We start from the raw sequence: 15000 nt of genomic DNA, 5'->3' as shown, positions 1-15000 counted from the left end.
GGCTGAACCGTTGAGATTCAGTGGAGAGAGGGAAGTGCCTGGTGTGTGTGTGTGTGTGTGTGCACGTGCGTGCGTGTGTGTGTAAGAGAGAGAGAGTTGTTTCTGTTGTCAGGTCTCATTTGTTCGTGCTCTCACCTTATTCTTCCCTCCTCCTCTCCTTTCCCATCTCTCTCTTCCCTCCTCCTCTCCTTTCCCATCTCTCTCTTCCCTCCTCCTCTCCTTTCCCATCTCTCTCTTCCCTCCTCCTCTCCTTTCCCATCTCTCTCTTCCCTCCTCCTCTCCTTTCCCATCTCTCTCTTCCCTTCTCCTCTCCTTTCCCATCTCTCTCTTCCCTCCTCCTCTCCTTTCCCATCTCTCTCTTCCCTCCTCCTCTCCTTTCCCATCTCTCTCTTCCCTCCTCCTCTCCTTTCCCATCTCTCTCTTCCCTCCTCCTCTCCTTTCCCATCTCTCTCTTCCCTTCTCCTCTCCTTTCCCATCTCTCTCTTCCCTCCTCCTCTCCTTTCCCATCTCTCTCTTCCCTTCTCCTCTCCTTTCCCATCTCTCTCTTCCCTCCTCCTCTTCTCCCCTCACCTCCTCTCTCCTCCTCTCCTCCTCCTCTCTTTCTCCTTCTCTCCTCCTCCTCATCCCCTCTCCTCTCCTCCTCCTCCTCCTCCACCCCTCCTCCACCCCTCTCCTCCTCCTCCTCCTCCACCCTCCTCCTCCCCTCCTCCACCCCTCTCCTCTCCTCCTCCACCCCTCTCCTCTCCTCCTTTCTCCTCCTCCTCCTCCACCCCTCTCCTCCTCCTCCTCTCCTCTCCTCCTCCTCCTCCACCCCTCTCCTCCTCCTCCTCCTCCTCCACCCCTCTCCTCCTCCTCTCCTCTCCTCCTCCTCCTCCACCCCTCTCCTCCTCCTCCTCCTCCTCCACCCCTCTCCTCCTCCTCCACCCCTCTCCTCTCTCCTCCTCCTCCTCTCCTCCTCTCTGCTCCTGTAGTGGTGGGGATGCTGAAGTCGCTGCACCAGTTGCAGCAGGAGAACCGGCGTCTGGAGGAGCAGATCAAGAGCTTGACGATGAGGAAGGAGCGTCTGCAGCTGCTCAGCGCCCAGCTGGCCGTGCCCTTCACCTCCAGCAGCACCGGCGCCTCGCCACACACACACACACACACACACACACACCCCAACCACGCACACGCAGGTGAGAGACATGCACGCGCGCGCACACACACACACCAACCGCACACGCGCACACATGCGCACACACACACACACCAATCACTCTCACTCACTCACACACACACACACACACACACCAATCACTCTCACTCACACATACACACACACACACAATCACTCTCACTCACTCACACACACACCACACACACACCAATCACTCTCACTCACACACACACACACTGTGTCAAGTGTCTGTCCACCATCAGTCCACCCCTGACCCTGTGTGTGTGTGTGTGTGTGTGTGTGTGTGTGTGTGTGTGTGTGTGTGTGTGTGTGTGTGTGTGTGTGTGTGTGTGTGTGTGTGTGTGTGTGTGTGTGTGTGTGTCTCTTTCGCTTTGTCAGATCTGCTGAGCGGCAGCAGGAGCATTCAGTTGGGAGGAGGTGTTCTTACAGATCCCACCCACACTTCTCAGGTGAGGCTCACACACACACACACACACACACACACACACCACTCACACTTCTCAGGTGAGGCTCACACACACACACACACACACACACACACACACACACACACACACACACACACACACACACACACACACACACACACACACACCTGCCTCAGTTTACTACAGTACCTCTCCGTGTGTGTGGAAGTTTTAAGTCCTTAGAGCAGTATGAGCCTGAGGCTGTGAACTAGCGCTGGTGTGTCCTTCCCAAATGGTGTGTGTGTGTGTGTGTGTGTGTGTGTGTGTGTGTGTGTGTGTGGACTCCCAAATGAAGGGTTTTGCTTTCAGTGATCAGAAGCGGTAGATAGTGTTATTGTTTAGCGTTGGCATGACGTTGACCCTTCTGGTTGACCTCTCTCACTCTGCGTCTCATATTGCCCTCTCCCCTCAGGGCGTGCGTGTGTGTGTCTCAGAGTGTGTGTGTCTCAGGGTGTGTGTGTCTCAGAGTGTGTATATCAGGGTGTGTATTAAGCACCTTTTAAATGATATGCTGCTGTTTTCTTCATCTAAAAATGGCCGGGCAGTAAGACAGAAGAATCTTAGCTTCTCAGAACTGACCTTGATATGAGAACTGACCTTGATATGAGAACTGACCTTGATATGATATGAGAACTGACCTTGATATGATATGAGAACTGACCTTGATATGAGAACTGACCTTGATATGATATGAGAACTGACCTTGATATGAGAACTGACCTTGATATGAGAACTGACCTTGATATGATATGAGAACTGACCTTGATATGAGAACAGACCTTGATATGATATGAGAACTGACCTTGATATGATATGAGAACTGACCTTGATATGAGAACTGACCTTGATATGATATGAGAACTGACCTTGATATGAGAACTGACCTTGATATGAGAACTTGTAATAAACTGAACTCCCTCCCTCCCGCAGGACTCTCTCCCCGGTGGCCATGGTAACAGCAGCAGTGGGGGCAGCACGTCGTCGCTCTCCACGCCCCCGTCTGTGTCCCACAGCCCCCCCCAGCCGCAGGTCAACGGCGCCATGGTGCCCCCCTCGGCGGGCATGCTGGGGGTTGGCATGGGGACGGGCGCGGGGGTGCCGGTGGGTCTGATGGGCGCGCTGCAGGGCGGAGGGGGCGGCGGCATCATGAGCGGCATCGTGGGCGCCCTCAACGGCGTCATCCACGCCTCACCCGCCCTCGGCCAGACCGCCAGCCCCCTCCAGCAGCACGCCAACGCCAACGCCGCCTCCGTCGTCACCAGCGGAGCCGTGCCCATCAGCAGCAGGTACGTGCCCACTAGCAACCGTCATATAGCTACGCACCACAACACCGTGCCCACCAGCAACCGTCATATAGCTACGCACCACAACACCATCATATAGCTACGCACCACAACACCATCATATAGCTACGCACCACAACACCGTGCCCACCAGCAACCGTCATATAGCTACGCACCACAACACCGTGCCCACCAGCAACCGTCATATAGCTACGCACCACAACACCATCATATAGCTACGCACCACAACACCATCATATAGCTACGCACCACAACACCATCATATAGCTACGCACCACAACACCGTGCCCACCAGCAACCATCATATAGCTACGCACCACAAAACCGTGCCCACCGGCAACCATCATATAGCTACGCACCACAACACCATCATATAGCTACGCACCACAACACCATCATATAGCTACGCACCACAACACCATCATATAGCTACGCACCACAACACCGTGCCCACCAGCAACCATCATATATACGCACCACAACACCATCATATAGCTACGCACCACAACACCATCATATAGCTACGCACCACAACACCGTGCCCACTAGCAACCATCATATATACGCACCACAACACCATCATATAGCTACGCACCAGCAACCATCATATAGCTACGCACCACAACACCGTGCCCATCAGCAACCGTCATATAGCTACGCACCACAACACCGTGCCCACCAGCAACCGTCATATAGCTACGCACCACAACACCATCATATAGCTACGCACCACAACACCATCATATAGCTACGCACCACAACACCGTGCCCACCAGCAACCATCATATAGCTACGCACCACAACACCGTGCCCACTAGCAACCATCATATAGCTACGCACCACAACACCGTGCCCACCATATAGCTACGCACCACAACACCGTGCCCATCAGCAATCATCATATAGCTACGCACCACAACACCATCATATAGCTACGCACCACAACACCGTGCCCATCAGCAGCAGGTACGTGCCCACCAGCAACCATCATATAGCTACGCACCACAACACCGTGCCCATCAGCAACCGTCATATAGCTACGCACCACAACACCGTGCCCACCAGCAACCATCATATAGCCAGCAACCATCATATAGCTACGCACCACAACACCGTGCCCACCAGCAACCATCATATAGCTACGCACCACAACACCATCATATAGCTACGCACCACAACACCGTGCCCATCATATAGCTACGCACCACAACACCGTGCCCACCAGCAACCGTCATATAGCTACGCACCACAACACCATGCCCGTCATATAGCTACGCACCACAACACCATCATATAGCTACGCACCACAACACCGTGCCCACCTGCAACCGTCATATAGCTACGCACCACAACACCGTGCCCACCAGCAACCGTCATATAGCTACGCACCACAACACCATCATATAGCTACGCACCACAACACCGTGCCCACCAGCAACCGTCATATAGCTACGCACCACAACACCGTGCCCACCAGCAACCGTCATATAGCTACGCACCACAACACCGTGCCCACCATATAGCTACGCACCACAACACCGTGCCCACCATATAGCTACGCACCACAACACCGTGCCCACCATATAGCTACGCACCACAACACCGTGCCCATCAGCAGCAGGTAGAGTACGTGCCCACCAGAACACATAGCAGACCTTCTCACCTGTCGCTCCTCATTGGAGTAGAGTACCTAGAATAGGGACGTCCCTCTCCATCTTCAAAACAAGTCTGAGAACCCATCTCTTCAGAGAACCTCCTCTCATAGCACTACTTACAACTAGTCTGGCTTATCCTATGGACAATTGGACAATTTTCTTCTTTTTTACCTTCTTGGCTTGTTGAATTTTGAATTTTGGTATCCCAGAAACAGAAGTGTGATTCTGAATGCCTTACACTTGACTGTCTTATGCCGTGTGTATTAGTTGTGATGTGAAGGTGTGTGAACTAGTGAGCGTGAGAAGTGTGGTCTCAGAGAGAGATGGCGCTTCTGCTGCAGGTGTTTGTGGGCACGAAGGTGGTGAAATGAAGTTTTGCATGCAGTGGCTATTCACGCAGGTGCTCTCGGAGTGTGTAATGCCTCCTTCCGTCTGTGTGTGTGTGTGTGTGCGCGTGTGTGTGTGTGTGTGTGTGTGTGTGTCTGACTTCCTTGCTTGCTTTGGATTGCAGCAGCCCGGCCGCAGGCAAAACCAGGTGAGGCTCGCTGGCGTTGCAAGTTGCTAGCCTGCTCTCAGAAACGTCTTCTGTGCTTTAGGGTCTTAGAGTCTGTGTGTGTGCGTGGGTGTGCGTACGTGAGTGTGTGTGTGTGTGTGCGCATGTGTGTGTTGCATGCGCCTGTGCATGTTTATTCAAGTGCTCGGCCCAAAGCGCTCTCACGAGCATTGCATCTTGGGAGCAAACCCCAAACTGATTTATCCTAACTAGTGTGTCCAGTCCCTGGCCGCTTGGTCTGCCGTGGCGTACAGTCCCGTAGGCTCTCTGAGACGGCCTTAGAGGAGTGTGTGTGAGGAGTGTGTACACGGCTGGGGCGGGCGCCGCTGTTCCTCTCCAGAGTAAGCGAGCTGTTCTGGCTCAGGCTCAGGCTCACACTGTAGCGGAGTGCGGCCATCAGAGCTGTTTATTTGAGAGCGGAAATAACACATTTGTCATTTGTTTTCATTGCACATGTGAGTTATTATTAGTGGCCGTGCATTTGGGATTAATGTGTTTGCACAGTTATGGGAAATGAGTTTGGTGTTGGGCATGGGGGAAAAGTATGTGTGTGTGTGTGTGTGTGTGTGTGTGTGTTTGAGTGAGAGAGAAAGAGAGAGACTAGTGTGAATGGTAGCCTATGTGTAGACGTGTATTTTTGTGTTATTTTTTTGTGTGTGTGTATACACACACACAGCAACTACAGTATATAAAGTTGCTGTCTGATAAAAAGCAACAAAAAAAAGTTACATTTTACAAAAATAAAGCTTAAATGAATGTTTAGCAGCTGAGATGAGAAACATGTTGTGTTGAATGGCCACGTGGCATGAGCCTGCATTCTTGTTAACCTACAGTATGTATGCGCTCGCATTTCCCTGATGATCAAAACATCTTGCCGATGTATATAGCAGTAGTTATAAAACATGTAAAGCTTTACAATGAGTTATTTGAGTTGCACTTCATCCCCACCTTGGCCTCTTAGTGTCCCTGCATTCGAAAACGCTGTATGCCTACTTCTTTAGCCAATCTTTTCTTTAGCACCGCAGAGGATTCAAACAACGTTGTAGTTCAAAACTGCGTAGGCTAGTCCAGCCGGTCACCTTTAGAAACGTTGGTAGCTACTTGTGCGTGCTTCTTCTGCAGTTAAACGAAGTAGCCTATGAGCAGTTAATGCTCAACACTGCCACTAGTGGACGGAGTACAAAATAGATGACGTAATTAAGCATATTTTCAGGTCATTTAGATACCCAAAGCTAGCTGTAGACTGAGAAGAAGGAGAGTATTTATAGTAGTAAGTCAAAATCGTGGGGTGGAGATGCATAGTTTTCATCAGACAGCGACGATATACAGCTCTGGAAAGCATTGTATATTTGTCTTATTGTGTGTGTTACATGTTTATTTGTTAGCATAAATCCCTTGAGATGATGCATCTCATTTTGCGAGGGGGTGTGTATATGTATGTATGTGTGTGTGTGTGTGTGTGTGTGTGTGTGTGTGTGTGTGTGTGTGTGTGTGTGTGTGTGTGTGTGTGTGTGTGTGTGTGTGTGTGTGTGTGTGTATCTATACTGTGAAAATTGAGTATATTTGTCTAATGTGTGTGTGTGTGTGTGTGTGTGTCCGTGTGTGTAGTGTCGCACGTCAGGGCCAGATCACTGAGCAGCAGAGGCAGTTCCTTCTACAGCAGCAGCAGCAGATCCAACATCTCCTCACCTCACCACAGACCACTCAGGTGAGAGCACACACACACACACACACACACACACACACACACACACACACACACACACACACACACACACACACACACACACACACACACACACACACACACACACACACACACACACAGGTACAGGTACAGGTACACACACACACACACACACACACACTACAGTGCCCCACGCTCCATGACAACTCATCTCATGTCATCTCATCTCATGTCCACTGTCAGTCAGTTGCTGGACCAGTCACAAACCACCCATTCAACTCAATACCCTACATAAGTTCTCTCAACCCCTCTTCCAAATCCAGCTCAGTGTGATTTGTGTGCTAAGCAGATGCTTGTGTGTGTGCGTACGTACGTACGTGTGAGTGCTTATGTGTGTGCGCATACGTGTGTATGTGTGTGTGTGTGTGTGTGTGTGTGAGAGAGAGAGAGAGAGAGCATGCATGCATGTGTGTGTGTGTGTGTGGTTGTGTGTGTGTTTCTGTGTTGGTAATGTGCACCTGTGCACCAGGAGCAGCAGCAGCAGCAAGCCCTGCTCTATCAGATCATGCAGCAGCAGCATCAGCACCAGCAGCATCAACAACATCAACAACACCAACAGCATCAACAACATCAACAGCATCAACATCAACAACATCAACAACATCAGCACCAGCATCAGCATCACCAGCAGCATCAGCATCATCAGGACCTCCAGCAGATGCAGCAGCAGCAGCTCTCCTCTTCCTCCTCCTCCTCCTCCTCCTCCATTCAGCTGCACCCCCTCGGAGGCCTGCTGCCCTCCGCAACCTCCGCCCAGGGGTCCCCCCTCTCCTCCAACCCCTTCCTGGCCATGCACTCCGACCCTGCTGCAGCGGCCGCCTCCGCGCAGAAGAACGCCGTGAGTGTGTGTGTGTGGAGATGTGTGTGTGTGTGGAGATGTGTGTGTGTGTCTAAAGCAGAGTGGTGTGTGGTGTTGAGAGGAGAGCTGAGCATACATGTGGTCTGTGGTTTGAAGAGGGGCCGCCACCACATTGACCAGCGGAGAGCTGCTCTCTGGCTCGTCCTGCTCATCGCGCCGTTTCCACGGCTCCCATCTCCCCCCATCTCATGCTCCGCTTCATGACTTCAGGACATTTGAGCTGCGGCAGGATTTACACCCAATTAACACCTGATCTGTCTGCTTTTCCCCCTTTTATTTTTTATTCTCTCTGCAACTCTGGGCTTCTCCTGTTCTGTCCCTCCATCACCTTCTATCCTTCCCTCCTTTCTCTCTCTCTCTCTCTCTCTATCTCCCTCTCTCTCCCCCCCCCTCTCTCTCTCTCTCTCCCTCTCTCTCTCCCTCTCTCCCTCTCTCTCTCCCTCTCTCCCTCTCTCTCTCCCTCCCTCTCTCTCTCCCTCTCTCTGCAGAGGTTATCAGAGAAGGCGGTGGCGGTGTCGGGGCAGGAGAAGACTTGACGTGCATGGGCTGTGTTCTGCCTGTAGGACAGCACTCACCACACCAACCTCTCTCTCTCTCAGGGGCCTCGCCGGATCCGCACAGAACCAAGACGGACTATATCCTCATCAAACCCCACACCACCCTCACCGCACCCCACACCACCCCACCGCACCCCACACCCCACACCACCCTCACCAAACCCCACACCACCCTCACTGTACACCACACCACCCTTACCCCACACCACACCACCCTCACCGCACAGACTTCAGCTGCACAAAAACACACCACCCCACCCCACCCTCTCCCACAACACACCACCCTCTCCCACAACACACCACCCCACCACCAGGCGTTCCATGCGACGCCAACACGCTCATGGCACACGCTGGAGATAACAGCACTGGACTGGGCGTTGGAGATAACAGCACTGGACTGGGCGTTGGAGTCGCTCGCTTCGGGGGAAAAAAACTGGGTCTGGATGCCGGAGAGAAGCAGACTGGCTGAACGCTCGCGCTGCGCTGCGGACACAGGAAGTGACACGGGTCCAGGGAGGGTGGTGCTAGGGCTGCTATTGGCTGGAGACGGTGCTGGTGGGGAGGGGCCATCAGGTCACACTTCTGGTCGTGGGATCAATCGTACTGTTCTCTCGTTTCTTCTCTCTTCTCCTTTTTCCCGTTTTAATTGTGTTCTTTTTTTTTTATTATTTCGAAAAGAACCTCTGACCACTGTTACCTCTCAGAGCCTGTCCTTTAACGCAGAGTTTTAACGAGCATAGAGAAGCTGTAATGTAATACTAATATATGCGGACGACACTTGGACTCCCGGTGATGGTGATGGTGATGATGGGGAAGCGCTGTTGTTGTTGATGATGTTGTTGTTGTTGTTGTTGTTGTTTTGTGGACGTGGGAATCCTGAAGTGACCTTTCACGCGACTGCCTTCTGCCCGACCCCCGCTCGTCTCCAGCCACTCGAGGCATTCCAAAGCTCCCTGACCTCTGACCTGCTGTGCCGCGCCGCAACGCAACTCTCCCTCTCGGAGCACCTACCTCTCTCTCTTTATCTCTCTCTCGCGCGCTCCCACACACACACACACACGCATACCTGGACCAGCAGCTACGAACCCAAACCCAAGTGCCTGGCGACCTCCACCTACACACCCCTACCCCCCCCAGCGTGACCAGTAGGCAGCATAAACTAGGAACTTTTTGTCTGCTACCGTACTGATTCACTCACTCACTCACTCACTCGTTCACTCTCTCACTCTCTCTCAGACTCCTCGTGTTTGATTATTAATGAGTTGCTTAAAGAACTGTCCACTCTGACTACTTTGCAAAGCTATTGTTTTGATGTTTTGAGATGCTACCCAGAATATCTGTGCTGCGATTGAAATAACAACTTTATATTGTCCTCCTTATTTATTTGCAATTTGTTTTGCATACATCAGGCACAAGAATACTATATTTTAGGAGGTATCAGTTTGTTCTTCAAGCTTTTTTTATAGTATTGTACAAAATACTTTTGACACTCAAGAACCTTTGGGATCCTCTTGTAAAAGTTTTGATTTAAATAAATTGTCCTGTATTAGAAATATTGAAATACTTGACAATTAAAAATGGAGGTTCTTAGTCTTGTACATAGGGTATTTTTCCTTTGTGTGTAAAGCTTGAGAACACAGCTTGCAATCATGGACAAGCTGTTGAAAGATTTAGCTAGCCTAGTTTTACCTCGTTTTTGTACATATGTGTTGGTATTCACCTAGTTGGTGTGAAGGATTGTCAATACAGAGTCAGTTCATGTTTGTGTGTTTGAAATATGTCGACCAACAACAGGACCAGTGACTGGAAAGTGTTAATTTATTTTTTATATGTGCAGAGACATTTTTTTTTATGTTTTGCACCTTTTTCTCAATGTCATTTTATAGATCACCATGGCCCTCGTATTTCCATACCATCCTCAATTTTGTACCGCAAAATATGCAAATTCTCTTTTGTATGTCTGAGCACCAAGAGAACATTATAGGTCCTAACTCTTTACTGAGAAAAAAGCAGAACATCTTGATATGGTTGTGTACATTGACTGTTTTATTGAATTAAAATCAGTTCACAGCGTGTGTTGAAGTCCATTTTGTAATCTGATTTTCTTCCCTTTGCAAGCAGGGGTTTAATAAAGAACCTAACTACCTCCCCAACCTGGTACAGTGGTTTAATAAAGAACCTAACTACCTCCCCAACCTGGTAATAAAGAACCTAAATACCTCCCCAACCTCGTACAGTTAATATATGGTCTGTTTATTCATTATGCATAAAATCAGAAACAATCAGGTGATTATCATATTATATATTAGCCATCAATTGTGAATAGCATTTACGTTGATATTTATTATTATTTATTTAACATAAACTATTTCACCAAACAACTAGTATTTAGTAGTATGTATCAAGTATGTAATATTTATTAAGTATGATGCAAATCTGAGGGTCTGTGTTTTTCCATAACTTCATATAGTCCTGTAGAAGTTAGAAGTCTCCATTCAACATGTCAGAAAGTGCCCGTTTGAAAGTCACATAGTAGAGTAAATATACTATCAGCTAAATTATAAAAGCTTCTGAAATTCTGTAAAATGCAAAGTTGGAAGATGGCTACATGGCTGGCTGCTGCATCAAATCAATACTGCTTTGATCTTCAGGGTTTCCTTTGTTGCTACACATTTGGTGGTTTGTATTTAAACCTTGTTCTCTCTCACACACACACACAAACTCACACTTAGTTCTGTCTGGATTAAAAGTAAAAGCTGAGTCTAGTCTGTGTTCCTTCAGTAATTTGAGATCATAATCTGTATTAATGTGTTCTATCTTGGTATCTGAATCAGATGAGTGTTCTTCTATTCCCTCTCCTGAGGCCTGGTAGAACCAAACGCTGCTCTAATCTCTTCTCTCTCCCTCTCCTTTCTATCTCACCTCTGTCTCTCCCTCCCTCTCTTTATTTTTCCTCTCTTCTCTCTCTCCCTCTCTTTATTTTTTCTCTCTCTCTCTCTCTCTCTCTCCCTCCCCGGGGCTTCCCAGGCTTTGCGCCCGTCCCCTGCTGTGAGTGAGGCAGGCGTCTCCTTTCTGCTTGATCCCGCCCTCTACAGCTCACAGAGTGCCCTCTGACCCCTCACCTCTCACCCCTCGCCCCCACCCCCAGATGGCAGCCGTGACAGCAGCAAATCTAGTCCTGATCTGGATAGGTCCCACACTTTACTAGGACCTGGGCCCTAATCTGGATAGGTTCTACACTTTACTAGGGCCTGAGCCCCAATCTGGATAGATCCCACACTTTACTAGGACCTGGGCCCTAATCTGGATAGGTTCTACACTTTACTATGACCTGGGCCCTAATCTGGATAGGTTCTACACTTTACTAGGACCTGGGCCCTAATCTGGATAGATCCCACACTTTACTAGGACCTGGGCCCTAATCTGGATAGGTTCTACACTTTACTAGGACCTGGGCCCTAATCTGGATAGGTTCCACACTTTACTAGGGCCTGAGCCCCAATCTGGATAGGTTCCACAATTTACTAGGACCTTGGCAGAATCAATTGGACCAATCACATCATGTATAGAGTCGGTGGGCGGGTTTAACATAATGGTGACTGACATGCGACCAGAAGTTGCGACAGTTATGCATCCTGCTACCTGAAAACAAGAAGATGATTCGTTTAGCATTATCCTGTTGCAAGTGGAGGGAATTTGAAAGACAACTGTTAATCCCACCCCTCCGATTGAGCCCTGCCTACGGTGAGTTCCCAGATCCTACATCTTGATGTGGGTCTGGCTGGTCAGGCTACACTTTACTAGGACCTGGGCCCTAATCTGGATTGGTTCCACACTTTACTAGGACCTGGGCCCTAATCTGGATTGGTTCCACACTTTACTAGGACCTGGGCCCTAATCTGCCAGTCATCTTCTGGTTATGCTTGTAAAGGCAGACTGATATTAATTGTTTTTCTATCGTCTTGTTTTCTACTGTATCTTAAATGCCAGCCCTCAGTTGTAAATAGTTTTTTAGATGAAGTGAGTGAAAGTGTCTCTTTCTATGAAGCGTAGCTGTTGCGATACGAGTTCCAGCTGTTCTTTTGCACCTTCTGTTCTGCTATTATGAACAAATGTACAGACGAGCATTGTAGTAAAAACATGCTTAATTAACACATTACTATAACACATTCATAAGAACGGACCAGCATTTCTTAAAGTGCTATGAGGTATTTATGGATGTGTGCAATCTGACAGATAAACAGCATTGCATTGAGATGTGAGATTCTCATGTGACGTGTGATCTCTTCTCCGCTGCCTTCCTATCCCTAAATAAGACTGGCACAGATGTGTAGTCAGACAGTTCAGACACACTGTAGCAGTTTATTTAGCTGCCTGAGATGAGAGCCGGATCTGGATAGTTCACATAAGAGAGTTGTTCCACTGCAAGTGGTGGCAGGAGTGTGTGTGTGTGTGTGTGTGTGTGTGTGTGTGTCATCACAAGCTCAAATGCACTTACACAAAGCAGATGCTACGGGTTTGTTTTGGTGGTTTGTGTTGACGCATGTGTTGTGCTGAAAAAAAACAACAACTTCCCAAAGCGTGAGACAAAATAAATAGAAGGGTTTAGTGTTGAAAGCGGTTAGTTTTTTTGGGGAGGGGGGGGGGGTGCATTGTGGAGATGTTCATGGGAGGTCCTTCATGTGATCCTTCACTTCCCCAATGATCCCATACTCCCTTCCTCAAACACTCCCTCTCTCTCATACACACACACAGAGCCTGTGCCAGGTGCAGCACTGGGGGTGTGTGGGGCTGGAGACAGAGGAGAGACCTGAGGGAGGCTTCTGTTTCACCATGGCTGCTCGCAAGGAATGGACTCGGCTTACAGGTGAGGAAACCCAAGCCGCCTGTGGACGCCGCACCGGGGGGAGAGGACTGATTTATGCCCTGTTAGTCCAGCTCTTTGCCCAAGCTCCTCCACACACACACACACACACACACACACCTCCGCCCTAAAGAAAGACCGGAAACAAAGAGAAAAGAAGGGGGGGGGGGACAAAGACGAAATGTAATTGCCTAATAATGAACACTTGTCCAAACCACAGCCAAGTTTATAGTGACTCCGGAGAGCCGGTGCGGTTCGACTCGGACTCCTGTTAGCTGCAACGCCTCCACTGAGCTGGAGTAACCTGTAGACCTGTTGCAGGTACCACAGCAGAGGTGTGTGTGTGTGTGTGTGTGCTGAGCTAGAGTAACCTGTAGACCTGTTGCAGGTACCACAGCAGAGGTGTGTGTGTGTGTGTGTGTGTGTGCTGAGCTAGAGTAACCTGTAGACCTGTTGCAGGTACCACAGCAGAGGTGTGTGTGTGTGTGTGTGTGTGCTGAGCTAGAGTAACCTGTAGACCTGTTGCAGGTACCACAGCAGAGGTGTGTGTGTGTGTGTGTTCCTGAGCTGAGGGAGAGGGACGTTTCAGAGTATGAACCAGCACACCACAGGTTACTGGGGGGTAAAGAGCCTTTTAAACACAACCCCTCCCCCCCAAAACACACAGTCACACACATACAGTGTGCTTAACACACAGTCACACACATACAGTGTCCTTGCTGTGTCCTGTTTCGCTTTCCTTCCTGCTCCATCATCCCCTTCTCTTCATTCATCTATCAAGTCTCTACTCCCTCTCTTCCTCACCAACTACATCCCCCTCTCCCTTCCTCCCTTCATCCCTCTCTCCCTCTCTCCCTTCCTCCCTTTATCCCTCTCTCCCTTCCTCCTTCTCTTCCCACCAAAGCTCTGACAACACGTGTCATCCCCCCTCTCTCCCCCACTGACACATCCAATTGGGTTCCAGGGAGGTGCAATTAAATATCCACAATCAACCAGAGTACATATTGTGTGTGTGTGTGTGTGTGTCTGTGTGTCTGTGTGTCTGTGTGTCTGTGTGTCTGTGTGTGTGTGTGTGTGTGTGTGTGTGTGTGTGTGTGTGTGTGTGTGTGTGTGTGTGTGTGTGTCTGTGTGTCTGTGTGCCTGTGTGTCTGTGTGTGTGTGTGTGTGTGTGTGTGTGTGTGTGTGTGTGCTGGGTGGTGTCTGACTGCTCCTCTCATAGCCTGTGTGGGGCTTTATCTGCTAGTCTCTGCTCCAACTCTCATGGGCTCCCTCTCCCTACCTCCCTCCCTCCCTCCCTCTCTCTCTCTCTTTATTTCTTTCTCCCTCCCTCTCCCTCTTCCCGTTTCTCTCTCCCTCTCTCTCTCCCTCTTTACCTTTCTCTCTCCCCCTCTTTACCTTTCTCTCTCTCTCCCTCTCTCTCTCTACATTTCTCCATCTCTTTTCTCTGCATCTGTATGTTCACCTCTCCCCTCTTATTCTTTCTGTCTCTTCCTTCCCAAGTTTGCTCTCAACAGACCTACTGAGTACTCAGCTATACCCAAGTGTTCTCTCTCTCTCTCTCTCTCCCTCTATCTCTCTCTATCTCTCTCACTCTATCTCTCTCTCTGTCTCTCTCTCTCTCTCTCTCTGCCCTCCCCTAGCATGCATATTTGGCATCTATGGGTCTATCTATGCATCTCTCATTTCCAAGACCTATCCACTTAAAACACACACACACACACACACACACACACACACACACACACACACACATCTTTGCATGCATGTTTACCTCTACTTCCTCTCTCTCCCTCCATCTCTCTCTCCTGCTCTCTCTCCCT

At 49.6% G+C, this 15000-nt stretch overlaps 1 protein-coding gene across 1 annotated transcript in view; it reads left to right on the top strand.

The window, feature by feature from the left end:
- The window catches only part of LOC134065668 (protein AF-10-like), a 32583-nt gene extending 22180 nt beyond the window's left edge, over window positions 1-10403 (top strand). Inside the window, exons 6-11 of the mRNA XM_062520654.1 lie at window positions 972-1172; window positions 1553-1623; window positions 2572-2927; window positions 6762-6861; window positions 7376-7738; window positions 8248-10403. Of these exons, the coding sequence (XP_062376638.1) occupies window positions 972-1172; window positions 1553-1623; window positions 2572-2927; window positions 6762-6861; window positions 7376-7738; window positions 8248-8295 (1139 nt within the window). The 3' untranslated portion in view covers window positions 8296-10403. The remainder of the gene's footprint in view (window positions 1-971; window positions 1173-1552; window positions 1624-2571; window positions 2928-6761; window positions 6862-7375; window positions 7739-8247) is intronic.
- Window positions 10404-15000: the final 4597 nt, after the last annotated feature.

This window comes from Sardina pilchardus, chromosome 19 (assembly GCF_963854185.1).
Source record: "Sardina pilchardus chromosome 19, fSarPil1.1, whole genome shotgun sequence".
Classification (NCBI taxonomy): domain Eukaryota; kingdom Metazoa; phylum Chordata; class Actinopteri; order Clupeiformes; family Clupeidae; genus Sardina; species Sardina pilchardus.
This window is presented reverse-complemented; position numbering and strand designations above follow the sequence as displayed.